Source organism: Nyctereutes procyonoides, unplaced genomic scaffold, assembly GCF_905146905.1.
Source record: "Nyctereutes procyonoides isolate TBG_1078 unplaced genomic scaffold, NYPRO_anot_genome, whole genome shotgun sequence".
Lineage (NCBI taxonomy): Eukaryota > Metazoa > Chordata > Mammalia > Carnivora > Canidae > Nyctereutes > Nyctereutes procyonoides.
Window position 1 is genome coordinate 719,852 of NW_026575035.1, and position 23,367 is coordinate 743,218.

The following is a 23,367-nucleotide window of genomic DNA, read 5'->3' on the forward strand; positions in this document are numbered from 1 at the left end:
GTGAGAAGCTTCTTGCTTGTGGTATGATTAGAAGAGCACCAAAGGCCCCCTGAGCCTCTGTCCTCCTGCTTTCCCTAGTCCTTGAGTTCTGTTCGGCAGACCTGTTCCATTTAGGTTACGACATTCAGTCAAAGGGCTGCTCTGTGGAAATTCCTGTGACCCACAGAGGAGGTAGTGCACTGGAGATACGATTGTTGGAAACTACTTTGGGTAGCACAGATGCTGAAAACCCACACTGCTGGCTTTTTATTTTTACAGAGGGAGGAGGCTCTGCTTAAAGTAGTTAGGATTGATGGAACACAAAATAGAGCCTGAACCTCATAACCTGTGGTTGAACTCTTATAGAAGAACATTCAAAGCAATTATTGTCTTACTTATTGATAAGCCCACTTGAAATAATCAGGTTAGTACATCTGCCCTCACTGTTGACAGCTTAGTCTTTGCAGAATGATATTATGTTACATGCCAGGCCTGAATTTCTCAATGCTTTGTATATATAATTGTTAGAGCTACACAAAGTCCCTTCATAATTTCATGAAGGGCTGTTGCTAGGAGGGGCTTAGAGCAAAACAGAGTAGTACAGGTAAAATTTAAGCAGAAAGCCTGAAAACCCTAGAGGAGGAAAAAGGGAAAGAGCAAGAATTATGTAAATATCATATTGCACCTTAAGTTTAAAAAAAATAGTTGATCAAAAATAAATTCTGAGAGTTATGTTTCATATGTGCTAAAGTAGAATGTCCATGTAGTTTGTTGTCTACAGCCGAAAGGGGCTGTATTAGTAATTACACTTGGACAGCAGGTGTGAATGGGATCTGGGGTCTGCCCTAGGCTCCTTCCTAAGGATGAAATTGCAAGGTAATATACAAAGGCACCTGGCCTGGGGCTGGGGCAAGAACTGAATGGAGGAAAGGAAGGAGGCCAAAGAAGGGAACTAGGATTGTCATATTAAAACCAAAAGCATACAGCTGTGCACCTGAAATGATGGACTTGCTGGTGGCCACACAGCTGCTGGATGTGGGCAGTGACACTCATTCCCATAGGACTTGTGCCCACCCTTCCTCAAGTGTGTACAAAATATGGCCACGCTTGCCCTCCAGAAGTCAAAGAGACTCTCAGCCCCCAAGGTGTTCTTGCACAAAGAGGAACATGGGCCAATGGTTCATTTGTCAGAGGACAGTCTCTGCAAGGTGAACACAGAGGTGCAGCAGAAGTTGAAGGGTTCCTCTCAACCATCAGGAAGAAGATACTACTCTAAAAAGCACTAGGCAGTTAATCATTTACATCTTTGCGTTTATAGGATGCCTAGGTGGCTCAGTTGGTTAAGCATCTGTCTTTGGCTCAGGTCATTGAGCCCTGATGGAGCCTCGTGTGGGAGTCTGCTTTTCCTTCTTCCTGCTTGTGCTCTCTCTCTCTCATAAACAAACAAACAAACTCTTAAAAAAAAATCTTTGGGCACACCTGGGTTGCTGAGTGGGGCGTGTCTGCCTTTGGTTCAGGTTGTGATCCCAGGGTCTTGGGATCGAGTTCCACATCTGGCTCCCGTGCATCAGAGAGCCTGCTTCTCCCTCTGCCTATGCCTCTGCCTTTCTCCGTGTGTTTCTCATGAATAAATAAAATCTTAAAAACATCTTTGGACTCACAGAGGCATAATTAAGACAAGAATTAATATAGTTCTGAATTTTCAAGACATTTCCCTTCCCTTTATGCTATAGATCAAAGTACAAAGAACCTAGATGAACCAAAAGCCTGATGCTGAGTCTTTAGTAGGTAGAATCAAACATGCTGCTCCTGAGGAAATAATTCACTTAACAAATTCTTACTCTGACAACCGTTCAAAACCATGGTAGGTCCTAGAACAGAGCAACATGTTAAGGATGGAGTTCACAACTTTTGATGTCACAAGTAGCCCAGCATCTCAAAACCCTGTTGCTTTGACTTTTATTCTCAGTCAACTCATGTCGAAATTTCTGTAGGAAATAAAATCAGTGAAATTTATATTTAGAATCATTTGTCTTTGCTAAGGACTTTCACATGATCAGTCTCCTGGTATATCTGCCCTGCCTTCACAAGTCATCGTCTATGTATAAGTAAATGATGACATACCATGTTTGTCAAGTTGTACTGGATTTATCATGATCTATCTGTAAGTGAATAATAGCCAGTCATATTTGTTAACTTGTGTTGGAGATAATGGAACATTTCATTATAGTGACTTTAGCAATAAAAATCCATTATTTATTTACTTTCCAAAAGGGTTTGAAATAAAGGAAGTAAGAGTAGTTTTTATAAGCCACACAGGAAAATATATTTTATTTTCAGATATTTTTAACCTGAATGACTTAGTAGTAAACCATCATGTTTCAAATCCACATTGAAGTTTTAGAGAAAGTATTAATTATCCAAAGGTCAGTCATACTAAATTCATGATTAATACTACTACCAAAGAATAATTCACTAGATTTCTTTTTTTGTTACCCAATACTATTTAGTAAATCATTGACAAAATGATTTGTTTTGAATATTCTTAGTGTATTTAATTTTCATACTTTTTGTACAAAAATGCAGTGAACATAAAAGATCACGCTTTTCTTTACTGGCCATAAAAAGATAACTGACTATTCCAAAGATAATAACAAAGAATACATGGTAAATTAGGATGAAATATCAGGAAATAACCTAATCCCAAAGTTATAGGTTGTCAAGATTTCTAAATTGAATGTTTAGGGAAAATATAGTTTGTCCATTTTGAAGTTTGATATCTAGATCCTGTGTAATTTTTGGAGAGGGACAAGACTGGGGAGGAACCATCTAGACACCAGCCCCATGCTACGAATGGGACTTGTATGTTACCCTAGAGGTACCCTGCAGTGAAGTGGAATGAATGGGGTTTGAGAACCAGTCAGAGCAGCACTTGAACCCTGGCTGTAGACACCTCCATGAGCTGCTTAACCACTTTCGTTTTCTCCTTTGCAAAATGGAGTCTACTTCACAGAGTTGTGTAGGCAGAAAATTAGGGTGAGGTATTTCCTGAAGTAACCTAATCCTAAAGTCTTAAGATTTCTAAACTGAACATTTAGAGCAAATACAGTGTGTGTCTGTGTGTGTAAATAATGCTTTCTCTCAACACCTGTATATCACCACAATTATTGAAAACCTTGATAGGAAATAAAGAAATAAAGTAGGAAACAAAGCAGGTTAGCTATATAAGACATGGTTAGAAAAATCACTTCAACTTTTATGAGTTTATATTTGTTCTTTATGAAATAAAGCTAGACACCCAAACACTTCTTACTATGCTTTGCAAGTGAATTATTTTTCAGGGATTCCTTTCTCCCATGAGATATAGGGAACAGATGGCTGAGTCCTAAAAAGTATTTCCTATGGCTCTTTATGCTAATGCCTGAGAAGCACAGCCTACTTTAATGTTGTGAATGTCACTTTCTCACTAAGAGGAAAAAAAAATGCAAATTGAAGAGAAAAACTGTGGCCAACTCAGTATATACTATAATGACTAACAAAAGAAATGGGAATGCAGAAATTGTCTTTTATTTCCTCCCTAGTAAATGAGGAACTTTAATTCTCAGGTGTTCTATCAGGAATAATGATTTGAAATCCTAGACTAGATTTTGGAAAAGAGGCCATGTCTGCTCAAGTCTAGTAAAAACAAAGCCAAATGTATTGTTTGGAGGAATCAAAAACAACTTCTGACTCTTGCCATTCAACAAAAGAAAAGCTATTAACCACCTTTGGGCAGCATAAATGTCACAGCAACTGTCACCATAGCAACCAAAAGATCAAATACCCACTGGTGACTAAGGAAGTTGCAAGAAAAGATTTGCATTAGCAACTATAATCTCTGTATTGTTACAGGTAGAGAAAAAAACACATGAAACCTATACTAGGAAGATATCTGGCCTAAAGTGCCATTGTCACCTGTGAAATAACTGCCTGGGAAAGGCATCAGAGGCCTTAGTGGCTGAGTTCTGAAGATAAATCAGATCATCAGTATCCTAGCATCTGGTGTCTAAATAATTCCATGAGGGATCTTTCTAGATAATAGTGGTTCATTGGCTCTTTAATGGTTTCCTCACTATCTCCATTCGCAAATGATAGAAAACAATAAATGGGAAAACAAAGAAAATAATAATTGAATATTCTAATATGTCTCTGAATGTTTGTTTAATGTCTATCTTCCTAACTAGAATATAAGGCCATATGGGCAGGAACTGTTGGTGCTTCACTCACTATGTTCCCTCCTGTGCTACCCCAGTTTAATTAATGTGTGTTGAGTAATCGTCTGCATGCAGGCAGGTGAGAATAGGTATGATGAATCTTGGAATTACCTCACATGTGCTTTCCCAGGGGTATACTATGCTCGTGTCATCTTGAACATAGAAAGAACCACTTGCTTTTACCACTGACTATATGAGTGACCAAATGAAGGAATGAATGCTGTCATTAAGTTTCACACTTAGCTATGGCCCAGAGCCAGTGCTTTTTTCCATGCTTCTGGTGTGTATGAAAAAAGAAAGAAAAGGCAGGGGAGGGAGAGGAGGAAGTTTAGGAGAATAATATTATTGATCAATAATATTATTTTAGAGGCTTTCAGAATATTTATTGTATGAGTTGAGGCAAACAATAACCCCCATAAGTAGAAAATTTTATATTTTCTCAGTCAGTCAACAAATATTTATTGACTGTGTCCACGCATAGTGTTATGTACTTGGGACACTACCTGAGTAACGTAACATGTTGTCCCCACTTATGTGGAATCAAGACTTCAGGGGGTGATATACGTTTGGATACATAATATCCAAAATTAGTAAAAATTGCCCTTGTGATAACTATTAAATGATATTATACTAGACAAGGTTAAGAAAGATGATTGAGTTGAAATCTAAAGGATGTCAGCCCAAGGGTAGGAAAGTGTGATTGAGCTGAGGTTAAGGATTAACTACATGGGTGTGGCTAGACATTCTAGGAAAGGAGAAGAGCATGTACAAAGACTGGAAGAAGCAAGTTGGAAATTAGTACTTTTTTTTCTATTCTCTGAAAGATTTTGTGCAAGACGAGTGTTATTTTTTTCTGTAAGTATTTATCAGAATTCAGTGGTGAGGCTTATGGGCCGGGAATATCTTTGTGAGAGAAATTTTAAGTATAGATTCAATAATAATGGATTTGGGAATACTCACATTTTTACTTCGTCTTATATTATTTTTGGTAAATTGTGTTTTCTTTAAATTTAAAATTGTTTTTAAATCTTAAAATGTATCAGCATGAAGTAGCGCATATTATTTTTTTACGATGTTTTACAATTTTTAGTGACTGTAGGATATACTGATATATCTTGTTTTATTCCTGTGATCAGTAACTTTTGCCTTCTTCTTTTAAAGTCCCTCTTGCTAAAAGTTTGCCAATTTTATCAGCCTCTTTTAAAAAAATGTATTTATTTATTTATTGAGAGATGGGGAGACAGAGCATGTGCGAGTGTGCAAGGTCGGGGGAAGGGCAGAGGGAGAGAGAGCATCCCAAGCAGACTCACCACCTGATGTGGAATTCGATTTCAAGACCCTGAGATCTTGATCTGAGCTGAAACCAAGAGTCTCCCGCTTAACAGACTGAGTCACCCAGATGCCTCTCAATTTTATTGGTCTTCAAAATATCTGTTGGTTTTGATGATATTTTCTATAATGTGCTTGTTTTTATTTTACTAATATCTGCTCTGTTAATCATCTATTTCTGTGGACTCCTGTTTCCTTTGCTTTTTGAGCATATTTTCCTGTCTCTATGCTCTATTTATTTATTTATTTGAGAGCGAGCAAGTGAGCAAGCACACACATGTGAGCAGGGGTAGGAGCAGAGGGAGAAAGAGAGGGAGAGGGAAATAATCTCCAGCACGCTCGGGGCTGAGCGCAGAGCCTCTGTGGGGCTCAATCCCTGGACCCTGAGATCACGACTGGGGCCAAAAACAAGAGTCTCATGCTTACCCGACTGAGCCATTCGGATGCCCCTCTATTTTTTTGTCTTTATTAACAGTGTACATGAAAGATTATAGAATAATTTAGACTTTTGGTGACATCTTCTTTTGGAGAGTGTTTATTTGTTTCTGACTGGTAGCTAGGTTGGCTGGCTATTCAGACCACACTAATTTTAAGAATTGAATTGATATTAGCACAGACCTATTTAATTCACTTTCCCCCCCATGCTGCAACCTTTCAAAGTCCCAAACCAAAGCACGATGAGTGACTAGGACTTTCCCTCATTGTTCCCCTAACCCTTGTAACCCCTAGTCATAAATGTTCCTCAGGCTTTTGCCTCTCATTTGCCTTTGGCAGAATTCATAACTCCCTAGGGGGGAATAGCCCCAAATATTGGGACTGTTTCTCTGGCCTCTCCTTTTTCACCCAAATCCTAGACCCTTAGTTTTTCTCTTTTAATCTCTCTGATGCCTTGAAAAATTTTAAAAAATCATCCATTTTTTCTAAGGTGTCATAGTTGGAAAGTTAGCTTAATTTCCTCATCTATCATAAGGAAGTGAAAATTTTATTATATTTTTATTAAAGATTTTATTTATTTATTCATGAGAGACAGAGAGAGAGAGAGAGGCAGAGACCTAGACAGAGGGAGAAGCAGACTTCTTGAGGGGAGCCTAATGTGGGATTCAATCCCAGGACTGCAGGACCATGCCCTGAGCCAAAGGCAGTCACTCAACTGCTGAGCCACCCCCAAAGTGAAAATTGTAAAGTCTTTATTTGTTTATTCAATTATTTTTAAAAATGACTGTTTTATTTATAGTGACATATTATTTGGTGTGCTTTTCATTCTACTAATTATGATCACAGTATTTCTATTTTACAAACAATTTCACACTATGTAATAATTTTAATATAGAAAGTAAGTTCCAAAAGGGCATGGAATTTTGTTCAATGATGTTTAACCTTGAACTTAGTAGCACTTAGCTGGCTCTCAATACTTTTGCAGTTAAATGATTGAAAGGAATGGAGTCAGATCTTTGGCACTCAAGCGGATGATCATGAATTCTTTGGACAGTTGGTTACCACTTTTTCAAATATATAATTGGATGTAGCTTGAAGACAATATGTGAGGAATATTTACATGACATATATATAGAGGAAGTTTTCTTTATTTTGTTTGGACCTCTGGATGTTCTTTTCAGTGTATGAATCAAGTAGCTCCCCTTATCAGGAGAATTTACGTAGGCAATAAATCTGTGAAAGGTGAATCCATACTGTAAACAGACTACTGTAGATCCATTTCACAAATATTTCATTCAAGTCTAAATATATATATATCTAGTTATAATATGGTTCTGGTGTTTATTATCTATTCTTTTTCGCTAGGACACTGATGTCTTTCTTAGCTAGGAGTGATTTAATGTCTCAAGCCTGGTTCAGTCTGGATCTTTGCTCATTGCTTTGATCTGCACCTTTGACTCACATATGAGCCCCAGAATTTTATCTCTGTCTGAATAAATCTAGTTCTTTCCGGCAGTCAGGTACATTGATGATAAGCTAAAATAGAAAATTCTTTTCTTTGTTTAAAACTGCTTCAAAGTTATAAGCATTGCCAATATCAAGCTCAATGTTTGTATTTTAATTCCACGGCTATTTCTGTGTGCAATACCAGAACTGCTGAAAATTCATACAGCTCTCCCATATCAATCCCTCTGAATACAAGGGCTCATCTCAAGTAGGGTGGTCTGAGAGTTCTTCACAGATTTAGGTAGAACACCTAAATGTTGAATGCTATACTTCTCGATAAAGTAGGATCACAAAAAAAATTTTTTTTGAGGACACAAGTGATACCATCACTCATTTTTATTAAGTGGGTTGGATAAGAAAATAAAATATTCTTGGGGCACCTGAGTGGCTCAGTCAGTTAAGTGACTGACTCAGTTTTAGTTCAGGTCATGATCTCACAGTTGTGGGATCAAGTCGTACATTGCGCTCTGCGCTCAGCATGGAGTCTGCTTCAGAGTCTCTCTACAGATTCTCCCACTCAGTCACTCTCTCTCTCTCTCAAATAAATAAAATCTCAAAAAACAGAGAGAGAGAGAGAGAGAAAATAACACATTCTCTAATTAAAAGCCCCTTTTTTCATAGCTGTTTTTTCTTTCCCAGTACAATGTCCTTTCTCCAGTTATATTCTCTTAGGTCTAGCACTGGGTTAGCTGGTTAGCTGAGGAATTTTTCGTCACTATTTCATTCCCACTTTGAGTTATCCATGCACGAGTAATGTAAAACGAGACTCAGACTCACAGTATAAGATTCCATATTTTGACCCAACTTGAACCCTAATGACACAAGTGCGTTGGTTATAGAACAGCTATGACATTGGTAACGTGAGCCCAGGAGGCCAGCAATCCTGCCTATTATGAGCAAACTGATGATGGGATATTTTTCCATTGTTGTGAAGAGTGCCAACCTGTGTACAAATATTTACAATCTAGTAATATCAGTATCTCACAGTCAGGATTGATGCCAGTGTAGGAAACCACTAGGAAAAAGTATGGCAGCAAGAAGGTATTCCCAAGAGGGACACTTAATTGGAAGTGGTTTTATATCTGCTCCTCCTGGTCAAACACGAGGGCTCTGATGTACCATAGTAGCCTTGTGCCTCATCTCTTGATTTTCACCTTTCTTGATTTGGGGGCAGAGAATGAAAGTCTCTATCCAGTTATGGTGATGTCAGTATCATCTGACCTTTGGCCAACACCTTTCTGCATATGTGGTATAAAGAGAACAGTGTAAGATAATGGTCCAGGGTCCAGGCTGGAGAACAATGTCATGTTCAAACCTTGCTTTTTGCTCATTCGAGAGAATGAGAAGTTTGGGAGCAAGTTACCTAGCCTCCCCAAGCTTCAGTTTTCTCATCAGCAAAATGGATATAATAATAGTACCTAACTCTTGGATATGTTGAGATAATTAAATGAAATAATTGGTAATAAGCACTTAGCATAGCGACTGGCCCATAAGAAGCTCTTAGTATACACCAGTATTATTTGTATAGAAAATCCTTCTCTTTATAAAACTCTTATAAAATCTTTATTTTAAGGGCTTAAACTCAAAGTAGTTGTATTAACTAAGGGCCTGCTTAATTTGGACTTAAGGGTTTTTTTTAGATGGAAATCTTTGCTGTGGTCAAAGATCACGCTCTAGTGCTACTTCTTATCCATCCTATGAATACAATTTCTGTGCTCTGCTGTAATAGACTGACCGTATTGTCGCCTACTCTGCCTGCCTGGGATATGTGAACTATGCCAAGCCTCCCTTACCTATGAATACTTCCTCACACTGCTTCCCTGCATTTCTCTCCCACAACATATTTGAGGCGGTTATCACAATACTCATGGACATTTTCCTCTCTTTCTTCTCTTTCAATAAGAATTCTTAATTGTGCAGACTCAGGATTGGGAGTGACCAAGATGCCTAAACACACACACACACACACACACACACACACACACACACACACAGTCTCAGTCTTTCTCTCTCTCATTCATGCTCATATAATTTAGTTTGGTATATAGGACTCAATTCATGGGGTCTTTTCCAAAGCATTAAAGACTAAGCACTTCTTAAAAATGTAAGATTGACCAAAAATTTTTTTGAATGTCCAAAGAGTACTCTCATTGATCTTTATAAAAATTTTTGGAGACTAAAGGAAACATTATGTAGGGATTTCTTTTGTCCTACTGGATAATTCATTGCCCAGTCCTGACACTGCTTTTCCCCATTGGGTCTTTGTGAGAGTCACATGCTTTGGACATCTTTGAAAAGAATCTTCTGAGGCTTCAGCATTTCATTTGAGTTTCCTAAGTCTCATCTAGAAGTGTGTTGAATTGTCATCCGTCACCATGAGCAACAGATTCCTGGGCACCTGGAAACTTGTCTCCAGTGAGCACTTTGATGATTACATGAAAGCTCTGGGTAAGAAATGTTCCTTGTTGCTCTGGTTGAGAAGATCCTTTTTGAGAAGACTGCATGACTATATCCTTCTAACTCCTTTTCTAGGACTCTGGGGAAGTTTACACAGGCTGAAGTACAATCCTTTCCTGCAATTAATCTTCTATTGTGTCATTCCAATAATTTAGTACACTTTGTGGAAATCTTAATAGATTTTAACTTAAGAGCTGCTTAATTATATGGAACCTCCACTGATTTCAAAGGTGGTTTCAGATAAGGTAGTTTCATATCAGTAAGACTTTGATTTTAGAGGCTTAGTCAACCCATCCTCTGGCTTTCCTGAAGGTTCATTTTATAACAGCTGAAGTTCTCATAAAATAAGTAGCTGAATATACTCAAGTTAATAGAAACTTCAACTTAAAATTTTGGTGTTTGACTAAACCAGATGTTTACACTAATTACTGATGTTAGGCTAACATCAGACTTTCCTAGAGGTGGAGCAATGGATGAAGATGGAAAAATCTAGTTATAAGTTTTATCAACTTTATACTATCTCTAGAGAATGTTCCATGATATGAGGACAACAGGTGAGAAGTATCTTTGGAAATTTCCAGAGCTGTATAAATATAATAGGAAGACATTCCAATGATCCTGGTTGCTATGCTTGTCAAAGTGCCTGTAACTTTCCTTACCTGTTCAGAAAGCTTATGAGAAAGGTTGTATTTTTAAGTAAAATGAGCAAAATCATGTCACATTGCCTAGAAAACTACTAGAAATTATGGGGGAAGATCCATACTCACGAGTCTGGATAGACTTATGGACTTGACTTCATAGCTGAGGAAGAAGCAAAAATACAAGAGTGTCAATGAAAGACTCCGTAATTCTGTCATTTTCAAGTTTAGAATGCATAAGATCACCTGGGAGTTTAGTATAGTGTACATTTTCAGACCCTACTGCAGAGATCATATATACACATGAAACTAGTTTTTTATATGTATATAAAACTAGTTTTTCCGTCATTTATTTCTCTCATTTGACATTTCTCCTTTTCCATGTGTTTCTATAGTCTTAGTAATAATAGTAATAAAACCCAAGAGTCTAATTTTGTTTCATTTTTCAAATGCAGAACATTTTTTAAAAATAACATTAACTATGATCATGTATAATGGTACAGATCTTGAAAGGAGATGGATAGTTTTTTCTACCAGCTAAGCTTAGGGGCCATGACAAAATTTCAGCAACGAGATTCTATTAAGGATGTGGGAGGAATTCTTTTCTATATCCATAATATACTACTGAGGAGAAGAAATCATAGAATAGTGGGTATCTGTCATAGTCTCATTTTAAAAATACCTGTAATAGTTATATGCAGAAACTAAAATGTCTGGAATGATCCATACAAAAGATCGGTGATTTTCAAGGCCTGTGGGGTTGGATGTGGTAAAAGTGGATGACTTGAACTATTTAGGCTAAATGTATTTTTCTTTAAAATCTGCAGACATTATTCTTGTAATAATAAAACCTAGAATATTTAAGTCTATGGGCAGGTATTTCCATTAGGTGGTGAAATGTGGGAGGAGGTCCTCAGGAGTCAGTGATACTACGTGCCATCTCCACATCTGAGGCACAACTGAACACAGAATGTGGCCATTCACAGTCTCTCTAGGTATAACTCTTTGTCAAAAGAATTCTAACACTATCTTGATTTTTAGGTGTGGGGTTAGCCACCAGAAAACTGGGAAATTTAGCCAAACCCCGTGTGATCATCAGCAAGAAAGGGGATATTATAACTATAAGAACTGAGAGTACATTCAAAAATACAGAGATCTCCTTCAAGTTAGGTCAGGAATTTGAAGAAACCACAGCTGACAACAGGAAAGCAAAGGTAAATTTTAATGTTTCTCTTCAAAGTTGGCTCATTCTAGGATTTGAGAGGATTACTCCTGTTAGTGTTCAAAAGGGTAGACCACTCTGTTCTATTGAAAATGAATATGCCTTTGAGGCTCCTTATTGATCTCAGGATTTTGATTTTGACTCCAATGCTGGGTGTGGAGGCTACTTTAAAATAAATAAAATAGGGGCACCTGGGTGGCTCAGGGGTTGAGCGTCTGCCTTTCGCTCAGGTCGTCAACCCTGGGTCCTGGGATCAAGTCCCCCTGCATATGTCTCTGCCTCTCTATCTGTGTCTCTCATGAATAAATAAAATCTAAATAAATAAATAAATAAATAAATAAATAAATAAATAAATAAGAAAATGAATGTGCTTCATGAGACATCTATTATGAAAACAATTCAATAGTGAATGAATTTCTCTGGTCAACCAAAATCCAAACAACTCGATTATATGAATTTGTCTTTGCAGAGCATTGTAACCTTGTCAAGAGGCTCATTGAATCAAGTGCAGAAATGGGATGGCAAAGAGACAACAATAAAAAGAAAGTTGGTGGATGGGAAAATGGTAGTGGTAAGAGTAGTTTCACTTCTAAATACAAAATAATGGTATTAAAATAAAGAAATGTGTAATATTATTTTCAAGATTTTCTTCTTTGCAATACAAATGGCTAAGTAATAATGTCAGAGTTAACGGTTAGATGATATTTCAACCATGAAGACTCATCTATAAGTACTTCAAGTATTGGTCCAAAATTTTAGAAAGAACGCCTAAAAATAATGGTAAAGTTAAAGAATATGGATAAATCTCACCAGTTTGTACTTACAAAGAGAAAAGCAAGTCTAAGTTTTAAGAGCAAAACAAACCCCGAATGACTCAATTACAGAATATTTGTAAATATCTAAGTTTTTTACTTTCAAGAATCCAAACTTGGAGTACACCATGTCAATAATTTAAGCTCAGCTCAAGGAGACCTTTTTGTCAGCAGATAAAGAATGATGATCAGGGCCTTTAATTTTCTTAAGTTTTATCTTCTGTGCTTAATAATACATACACTGACTATGGATTCGTGAATTTTAAGTGTTTTCCTTTAGTTTAGAGGTTCTTATCCCTAGCTACAAAATAGATTTACATGGGGAGTTATTAACAATATGGGGCCCCCAACAAAAATCAATTAAATGCAAATCTCTTGGGTGAAAAGGAGCCAACAGTATTTTTAAATGTTCCTCAGATGAAACAAATGTGCATATAGTTTTGAAATCCACTTTTAGTAGATTTAAATGCACACAAATTATGCATAAAAACTTGCCACTTTAAGAAAATTCTTCCATAGTAAAATAGATTGACTTCGAAACTGTTTCTCCTATTTCAATGATGGTAACTCCTAATCGCCAGAAACTGACATACTGATGTTCTATCCGTTTCTAAATTTAATCTCATGAGCTTGTTTTTATCTTCTGTTGCTATGTGCAGATTTGCTGTTCCCTAGTTTGAGTTTTAGATACTCAATGAATCTCTCTTTTTTCTTAAGGAATGTAAAATGAAGGGCGTGGTATGCACCCGGATTTATGAGAAGGTCTGAGAAAAATCATTTCTTCATTGAAGTGATATTTGATCATTTGAGGTTGGAAATCAACAGTTTTCATTGGCAAGACCCGACTATACTGCAATTTGTTTGTCTGTTTTTGCTTTTGTCTTAATAGATCAGATAGTTAAAGGCCTAAACTGAGGATTAATCTAAAATTAAGTGTTGTTTAAACATTTTTAATTTACATGCATTTCCTTACTATATTAAAGTATGTATATTGGCCAGACCTAAATAGTTGACATTGTGATTTAATTATCTGTGAAATTCTAACTCGTGTTGTACTTTGTATACAGAAATGATAGTAAAGCAAATAATCTGATAGTAAAAGGAAGTAAATGTATTGATTGGGGTAACAGGAGGATGATGGGGAGGAGGATCAGAAGTGAAACAAACTACAAGAAGGAGCTGTTTTAAAGCAGAGTTCTATTTCAGCTAAAAGGGCAGCCTCTACTCCAGCTGATTTTTTAAAATTGAGGGATAATTTATGGACAGTGAAATGCACAGATATTAAGGGTAGAGTTCAATCCATCGTGACAAATACATGCACCCATATAATTCACATCCTGATCAAGATAATGGTACATTTCTAATCCCAGAAAGTTTTCTCATGCCTCTTCCCAGTCAATGTCCTGCCCTGTCCCACCTCCACCAAAAGCAAGTAGTGATTTGGTTTCTGTCATTGGGTTTTTACATTACACATTTCTTTAATGTGTTGGATTTTATACAAAGAATATTATCTTTAATTCAAAAAAGTATGCTTTTTTTTTAAATAAAAAGCAACCAGGAGGTTTTTTAAAATCTTAAAAAGAGGAAAACAATTGCTTCCATCCTACACGGTGTGAGCTATCACTTTGTACATACGAACATATTGTACTTACCTGCAACCACGGCCCTCATACTTTTTTACATTCTGCTTTTTGTAACTTTAACAAAGAGTCTCCCACATTTCAACAGGTGCTATACCAATTTATGATGATTTTATAATATGGTTGTTCTATTTTTATGTTATATCCAGTTTGGAGTTATTACAGATTATTTCGCAAAAATTACCTTCATGTACATACATGATTGTGCTAAATATTTTTTCTAAGAGAAGGATTAGTAAGTAAATATGGAAAACTGATGGTTTCTTACTATTTCTGTATTTCTTTCCTGAATGTTGTAGGGATTAGGGGACAACGCAACCAGCAGTATACATGTATAGGGCAATGCATGAACACAGATCCTATCCTGAAGATAACAGCTACTAAGTGGTATACGTGTGTTGTGTGCCAAGCTCATTTACTCTCTCCCAGATGATTTAGATGCTGTGTTGCCATATTTAGCACAATCTCACACAACAACCCTATCAGGTAGATACTATTATTGTCCCCATTTTATAAAAGAGGAACCAGTGTAGAGTAACTTGTGCTAAGTCCCAAAGTGCTAGAGAATGAAGAGGGGTCATTTGTTGAACCTTCACTTTATTTTGTCTCCTTGGACACACCTCTTAGAAACTTGTCTGTTTTTTGTAATATCTCTAAAAGTGTGCCATTAGATTATTTTTGCCTGTTCTTGAATTTCATATAAATGGAATCATACATTATGTGTTCTTTCTGTCTGCCTTTTTAAACTCAGCATTATGTTTTTGAAGTTCATCCATATTGTTGCATGTAGCAGTAGTTTGCTCTTTTATTGCTAAGTAGTATTCTATTGCATAAGTATATCACAGTTCGTGTATCTACCCTTCTCTTAAGACAGTTGGGCTGTTTCCAGATTTTGGCCATGATGCATAAAGCTGCTATAAACATTCTTGTATAAGGCTTTTGATGGACATATGAGTTCCTTCCTTCTGGATAAATAACTAGGCATTGAATTACTGGGTCTAGTTGATTTTTGACACGCAGGATAGGGACTACTGTGCCCAAGTAATAACGAAACTCTTTCAGATGTATTGTATGATTGAGCAAATGACAAATGTGTTGATGTTGTTAGGGGCCAGGATTTTCACTATGGAAGACGAATATATGAATATGGAATGAAGGAGGCAGGAAAGAATCACGTGAGAATGGACTGGAATAGATGTAAATTTGTGGTTTCTAAGGCATGCATATATATGTGCATATGTGTTTGTAATTGAACATGAATATCTGCATGCATTTATGTGTGTATATATACATGTATTTATGTGTATGTGTATATACACCCATATATTTCCTAGCTCTATCTGCCCAGAGGGCTTAGAAGCAATTGCACCTCAGTAGGAATGAGTCCACCTACTGCCCAGATCTTAGTGTCCAATGTCATTCCCCACTGAAAGAAATGAGGGCTCCTTGGAGAAACAACTGATTCCAATGTGAGGTCAGGGAAGGTATAAGATGAGCCTAAAATATCTTATTATACCAGAAAGTAAGGAAGTGTTTAAAAAAACAATAGAGGCATGCATCAAAATATGGGAGACAGCTTGGAGGTGTTCCCCTTGGTTAAAGCTGGGGCAATTTGAAAAATAAAATCGTTGTGAAAAAATCGTAGCTTATAAACCACTGAAGGAAAAATAAGGATCCAAGAATCCATAATGATAATAGGGAGAAAGAGAAGAGTTTTCCTTAGAGCAGAATGCTGTGGGCTGACCGGTAAATGTGGAAGGAGCACTAGAAATGGAAAGTCATCATTTTTTAATCCCCACAGTAAATATTGGCTCAAACAAAAATTGCCAATGGGTGCTAAATCTAGAGGGAAATTTTGATTAGGAGAAGGATATTAGTTTGGTCTTAAAGTATCTCTTCACAGACTGCTCATTGTTATGAGAGGAAAAAATAGTTTAACTATGCAGTGAAAAAATTGGACAACTCCTTGACTGGGTAATCACCCCTAACATCACCAGTGAGGGGCAGGGACCTAGGCTCTCAGATATGATACCCTAAGAAGGAACATCACTTATGTAGTATTTCAGTCCAGAATCCCTATCTGGATCCAATCATGGAGAAATATCAGACAAATTCCAAAGAAGGAATGTTTTTTTTTTTTTTTTTAAGATTTTGCTTATTTATTCATGAGAGACACAGAGAGGCAGAGACACAGGCAGAGGGAGAAGCAGGCTCCCTATGGGGAGCCTGATGTGGTATTCGATCCAGGACCCGGGATCAAAACCTGAGCCAAAGGTTCACCGCTCATCCACTGAGCCACCCAGATGTCCCAAATGAGGAATGTTCTATTAAAAAAAAGGAGGGTGGTATTGATCGAATTTTTCAAAACTGGCATTGTCATAGGAGACAAATAAAGGCTCTATGGAAATGTTCTAGATTAAATTACTTTCAAAATATATGATGATTAAATCCAGTAAGGGATCCTAGGCTAGATCCTGGACAAGAGGTAAAAGACATACTCCAAAGGACAATATTAGGTTAATTGGTAAATTGAAATAAATTGGAATATAGATGGTAAACAGAGTTAGAAGCATATTGTGAATATGCCAGAGAATATCCTTATTCTTGGGAAATACACACTGTGAAGTATTTGGGGGTAATAGGCTGTAATATATGCAATTTACTTTTTAAAAACTTTTTTACTTTAAAAAATATATCCATATTCATGTGTATGCATATACATTAGTGAGAGCAATTAATAAAGCAAATGGGGCAAAACCTAACAATAGGCAAATCTGACTAGAAGCTATATATATTTTCTTTGTAGCAGTTCAGTTCTTGCAACTTTTTTGCAAGTTTAAAGTTATTTCCAAAAAAACATTTTTTTAAAGCCCTATTTGGCAAGTCCTTCTCTGTCCCTGGGCATTTGGTCAACACGTGTCTGTGAGCATCATAACTGAGGTATGGCAAGTCCTTCTCTGTCCCTGGGCATTTGGTCAACATGTGTCTGTGAGCATCATAACCGAGGTGTGGTTTTTTATTTATTGTTTTTGGCTCCAGCTCGATAAACCCATAAAAAGGAGAGTCTTAAAACCATGGTGCTATTTTTAGAGGTTGTAGTAATACGACTTGCAATAAAATGTATTCCCCAATAAACATAATTGCTCTATTATACAAAAGTCATGAGCAGTTTCTGTTTTTGTAACAGGAAAAGTGGAACTACACTGATAATGAGGAAGATAAAATGATCATTTCAGCAGGTGCTATACTTTGCTAGATTTGAAACAGATTTTCAAACAACCGGCAGCGGGAGAGGGAGCTAAAGTTCTGCAGTATTCAAAGATAGTCTCAGAATATAATACCAATTCACAATTATTTTTTATAGAACAAGATTTCTTTTTGGTATAACATGGTAGCTAAGAGCAATCAGACTGCTGAGTCAAATTCCAGTTTGCTGCTTACTAGCTATGTATCAGTGGTTCCTTAATTTCTTTCTCTGTCCCTTGGTTCCTTCATTGTAAAAATGGGGATAATAATACAGCATTCTTCAAAGAGTTGTGGGAGATTTAAAAAAAAGTAATATATATATAATGTGCCTGGCATAGGAAAAGCATTAGAGAGATGTCTTTTGTCATTATTATTTACCTAGTAAATTTGAACATGATGTTCAAATAGGTCATTTTATTACACCTCAAAATGAAGAGAATTCACAAGATCTCAGAGCTGTTGAGATCCACACCAAGTGGCTAAATTTATTAAGAGTATTATTTGTACAGGTATAAAAAACAATCAAGAAACCTACTTACTATCACACTACTGCTTAGAAGGTAGCACAGTAGTTAGATTTTATCAATGACCATTTCAGTTTCATGTTGACTGTGATTATTTCTAATTTTTGAATAAGTCACTCCAGCCAAGCTTTCAGGAATATTTCTTCTAAACTAAGTGGTATCTCTTTAAATATGGCTGCACCTTAGAATCATCTGGAAGTTTTTAAATATCCCAATACCAAGATTGTATCACAGACCCACTACATCATAATCTGTGGGTGATGGGTAAGAGCGAGGCACCAGTATTTTTCTAGGTGATTCCAATATGTGGCTAGTTTGAAAACCACTGTGCCAAGGTCTTCCAAAGTTAGAAATTTAATGTTGGCTATTATTATGTTGCTATCGGTCAAAATGGAGTGAAAGGTCATCAAAATCAGGAGTACCAAATGTCCCCAACATGACACTAGGTAACAGTAGGGAGTGAAAATACTATGGTAAAATCAACTCAGATATAATCAAGTCTTTTGTTAGGGAAGCAACTGTTTACTTCTTATCTTTGTTATTTCCACAGAATGCATCACAATTGGCCATTATCCATGACATATGGGAAAGTGAAGGTTTCAAAATAGCAAAATGTGGAGCAACAGGGAAAACAAAGCTATAAAGTAACGCTAAACTTCTGTAAAATATAAACTTTTTTTCAGCAGAATTTAGAAAACAAGTTCAAATTACTCAAAATATGTAGTATGGAACTAATTTTTGAAAAAGCACCTTGCACATTTTGCTATTAAAAAAATCAGTGATGACATGCAAAGTGTTCAGATCTCAGTTACCTGGACTGGGATCTGGGCATTATCTAAAATCCTCCCCTTAGTAACCAACTGCAATGCAACTGTTTTTTTTCTTTTCTTTCCTTTGTTTTTTTTTTTTTTTTTTTTTTTTTTTTTTTTTTTTTTTTAAGATTTATTTATTTGAGTGAGAGAGAGAGCAGGAGTAGCGGCCGAGGAGAGGAAGAATCTCAAGTAGACTCCCCACTGAGTGCAGAGCCCTACATAGGGCTCTATCTCATGAGCCTGAAATCCTGACCTGAGCCAGAATCAAGAGTTGATGCTTAACCCACTGAACAACCCAGGAGCCCCTGTGTAACACTTTTAATTGGTCTGCTGGTGCAAAGTGAATATCCCAGCAACAAAGGATTAATGTTTTATAGATAAAGGGTTTTGAAAACTAGATCTGTGATAAGTCTAAATTTCATATCCATCAAGACCAAAGAATATTACTCCCTTGCTGGAATTTAAGATGGACACGAATTTTTGCACAATCTTGCATTTGGCATCATAGCATACTTATTCTTGATTTTCTATAATTGCCTTTGTTTGCAAGTTATTAATGCAACATCAATGCATGGAAGTTGCATTAAGTAAGATAAATAATGTAAGGGTACCTGAGTGGCTCAGTTGGTTAACTGTGTGACTCTTGATTTCAGTTCAGGGTCCTGAGATGGAGCCCAATTCAGTCTCCACACTCTCCCTTTGTCCCTCCTCCTGTTCTCTTTCTCTCTCTCTCTCTCTCTCTCTCATAAATAAACAAACAAATAAAATCTTAAAGAAATAAGATAAATAATGTAGAGTAAATTGATGATAGAATTCAGATTTAGGATTTCCAAAATAAATCATTTGGTGGGCTTGTATTGTATTTCCTTAATGTAATTTGGCATTTGGAGAACACTTACTGCACTCAAAGCTAGCCAAATCTAAACATTTGGACTTTTATTAAAACCTATCCTGTGTTATACCACATTTTATTCATCTCAATACTGTTTCCCTTAGCTAGACTGCACTGTGTGTGTGTGTGTGTGTGTGTGTGTATTTAAGATTTATTTATTTGAGGGACACCTGGGTGGCTCAATGGTTAAGCATCTGCCTTTGGCTCAGGTCATGATCCTGGGGTTCCAGGATTGAGTCTCGCATCAGGCTCCGCATCAGGAGCCTGCTTCTCCCTCTGCCTATGTCTCTGCCTCTTGCTGTGTGTCTCTCATGAATAAATAAATACAATCTTAAAAAATTTATTTATTTAAGAGAGAGAGAGAGAGAGAGAGAGGTCACCCACACTCAATCACATGCACAAGTGGAGGAAGGAGAGGGGAAAGGGCAGATGGAGAGAATCTCAAGCAGACTCTCCACAGAGTAGGAAGCAACCCAAGGTTTGATTCCTCGACTTATGACATAATGACCTGGGCTGAAACCAAGAGTCAGTTGCTCAACCAACTGAACCACCCGGGCACTCCTACACTGCACTGTTAAAATCAAACACCAACAGAGACCAGGCTTGAAAATTCTCTGAGCAAACAATATCAGTGTAGTCATACAAACAAAGCTTAATTTAGCTTATTTTGCAAGACAAGGGAGGTTAACTTGACCTGGGTTGCTTCTTGCTTTGGTACCTATGGTAATTATAAGTGAAACTTAAATTGTTCCCCAAAATTGATAGGAAGTAACCACTAAGCAATTCCCTTTCCTTTAAGAAAATTCTAATATTGTAACCAGTCACTAGTGTAAAGGATAAACAGTTACTGCCTCTGTATTGTATGAACTGCTGTATAACAATATACCTCTGAGCATCTTTCCATGTTTTGGTTCGGGTGCTCCTGGTCTGCAAGCTGTCTTTTTGGTGTATACACAATAAACTTTTACTAATTACTATTTCAGTGATTCATTGTTGTTGTTGTTGTTTTCTGAAGTTTTGATAGCTTGTGTTGAAGGTAACCCACCAAATCCTACACTGCTTTGTGTCCATGAAGGATGCCAGAAAAGTGCTAGGTCTCAGCAACTATTCATTAATTATCTGACTGGTATGGGAAGGGGCAAGGCATCTATTGCATATTTCATGAGTTAGAGAGGCAATGTATGATGTAATATGTACAATGGAGGCAACAATGGCTACTTCACACAGTTGATGTGAGGAGAAATTTCATTCATATGAAAGTACTTCAGAAAGTGTAATGCATTATTTATATGTAAGTTGTTATTATTATTATTATTATTTCTATTGTTATACCACAAATATAAATCATCCTACACAGCATATAGGGTTTTTGTTGTGTTACGTATCTGTGAGAATTACCCCCAATAATGAGAATTACCCCCAATAATGAGAATTACCCCCAATAATGACTGTATGCAGCACCTTTCCATTTATCAGGCTCCTAAATGATTAGATACTAGAAAAAATTGAATAAAGTCAAATATGTTACAATCTTGAGTCATTCTATTACTAAAGGGAAACAGAGCATATGATGCTGTTAAATAGAGTATCATTCAGCATCTGGAGTCATGGGCTTAATTCCTGGTTCTATTGTCTTGCAGCTGGGTGACCTTCTCTAGCTCATTTACACTGCAAAGCTCCAGTGTCTCCATCTTTAAAAGAAGGGGCCAATCTAGATGGTCTTTGAGTTTTCACTTATTTCTACATTTCATATCATTGTATCTAATAGGATTGGCTAGTTAATATTGAAATAACCCTCTGTTTGTGAAATTTTCTATTTTAATAGCTACCTGTTTCCCCAACTTCTAGAAGTTCTATGTAGACAGAGATACACATTTACATAGTTACCCTTCCCCATCTCACACTTTTCCATCCAACATCACCTTGAAAAGACATTAATCCCACACTCGCCTGCCTCCAAGGAGGGGAATTTAAGAATTCCCTTCATTGTGTTCACACTGCAATGTAACCGTGTATTTAAATCTCTAAATCTGATTGAAAGCTCAGGTGAAGAAATTTTATTTTTTTAATTAAAAAAATTTCCAGCCCACGGTGTTTGATTCCTAGAAGAGGCTTTATAAATGTTTGCTGAGTAAATGAGGGCAAGAATGAGTACCACTTCACAATTCTTTTTTTTTCCCTAAGATTTTATTTATTTATTCATGAGAGACAGAGAGAGAGAGAGAGAGAGAGAGAGACAGAGGCAGAGGCAGAGGCAGAGGCAGAGGGAGAGGCAGGTTCCTTTTGGGGAGTCCAGTGCAGGACTTGATCCCAGGACCCTGGGATCATGACCTGAGCCAAAGGCAGACACTCAACCCCTGAGCCACCCAGGCGTCCCCACCACTTCATAATTCTGATGCACTACCTTGCACATGCAGCCTCCATCCATGCTGAGTTTGAAAACAAAGGGCTAGGTTTCAGACAGGTTAGATAAGGGGAGTTTTTTTTTTTTACTCAGAGTTTCACAGACAATGAAGAACAATGAGATACCATTGTAATACGCCATCACATCGAACTTTCCCTTCTTTCCTCTTGAAATGGTAAGGTCTGGAATGTTAAACTATAAACAGGAAATCTGTCTGCTTCTCTGTTCTCTGATAAGTCACATGCATAACCCAGGGATGGTTAAATGCCCCATTTAACAAGATTCCTCATAAATTCCTGGTTCCACAAAGAAGCTGAGGGATTTTCTTATTTGGAAATTGTGAAAGACTGGTGAGCCCACGAATAAGTAATATGAATAAGATTTATTTCTGTTGTAACATGAAATATAGATTAGATCTACAATTTCCAACTGCACACACTGTATTTACCTTGTAGAGAATTAATGTTGATTTTAGATTTTTGAATTATTGATACGAGTACAAAAATATTTGAGTGGAGAAGACATAGAATAAGAAAAGCACAGAAGGAAACCCTTTCAGTTCTCTGTGTATTTGTAAACTGCATTTATAACTCACTGAAATCTAGAATTCCTGCAGGATCCATCAGAGATCCACACGGTCTTCCTCCTGATTTATACCTGTTTTGTTGATTCAGCTGGAAATGTGTAAGATCACTTGGAAATCATTCTACAGTCAGCAAGTGTCTAAATTGAAGCACCTTTTCCTCCTTTCAGTCAAAACTCCCTAGTTATCAGGAGGCAGTGGTGAGAAATGGAGAGAAGGTATTTGAAATAACTCCTGGGGAAACACTGAAATAACTCCCAGCCAGGTGCACAGAAAGGAACATAAATCTTTTCTGGTAGAGGAGACTCTCCTCCCTGGGGAAAGCAGAAAGAAGGCAGCATCGAATATTCAATCAGGTTTTTTATCATGTGCAGTGTGTACTCCAGAAAGTAAAAGTATGGTACACAAGCCACAAGAACACCAAGTACTTCCACCCATCCTGTGTTCTGGATCCCCATAAATACAGTGAAAAAAAAAAACACCTCATTTTTACACAGTAATAGTTAGCCACAGCCTGTTAGACACCACCTCAAATAAGCACCCTGCTCAGCAAATCCCAGTCTAATTCAATGCACAGTCAGTCAGTCACTCAACAAACATGAAAGATGAATGAGAAATGGCCCTGCCTTCAAGCA

At 37.0% G+C, this 23,367-nt stretch overlaps 1 protein-coding gene across 1 annotated transcript; it reads left to right on the forward strand.

The window, feature by feature from the left end:
- The first annotated feature begins 31 nt into the window (after window positions 1-31).
- On the forward strand, window positions 32-18,924 carry PMP2 (peripheral myelin protein 2). The gene is made up of 4 exons (XM_055318230.1): window positions 32-9,950; window positions 11,639-11,811; window positions 12,289-12,390; window positions 13,349-18,924. The coding sequence occupies exons 1-4, from the start codon at window positions 9,878-9,880 to the stop codon at window positions 13,397-13,399; spliced, it is 399 nt and encodes a 132-aa protein (XP_055174205.1). The 5' UTR covers window positions 32-9,877; the 3' UTR covers window positions 13,400-18,924.
- Window positions 18,925-23,367: the final 4,443 nt, after the last annotated feature.

What these genes read in the sequence shown, in the direction of transcription:
- PMP2 (XM_055318230.1), top strand. Translation starts at nt 9,878, where the DNA reads ATGAGCAACAGATTCCTGGGCACCTGGAAACTTGTCTCCAGTGAGCAC. An exon ending in TGATTACATGAAAGCTCTGG is followed by an intron (nt 9,951 to 11,638) that starts GTAAGAAATGTT and finishes CTTGATTTTTAG; the next exon opens with GTGTGGGGTTAGCCACCAGA. An exon ending in CTGACAACAGGAAAGCAAAG is followed by an intron (nt 11,812 to 12,288) that starts GTAAATTTTAAT and finishes TTGTCTTTGCAG; the next exon opens with AGCATTGTAACCTTGTCAAG.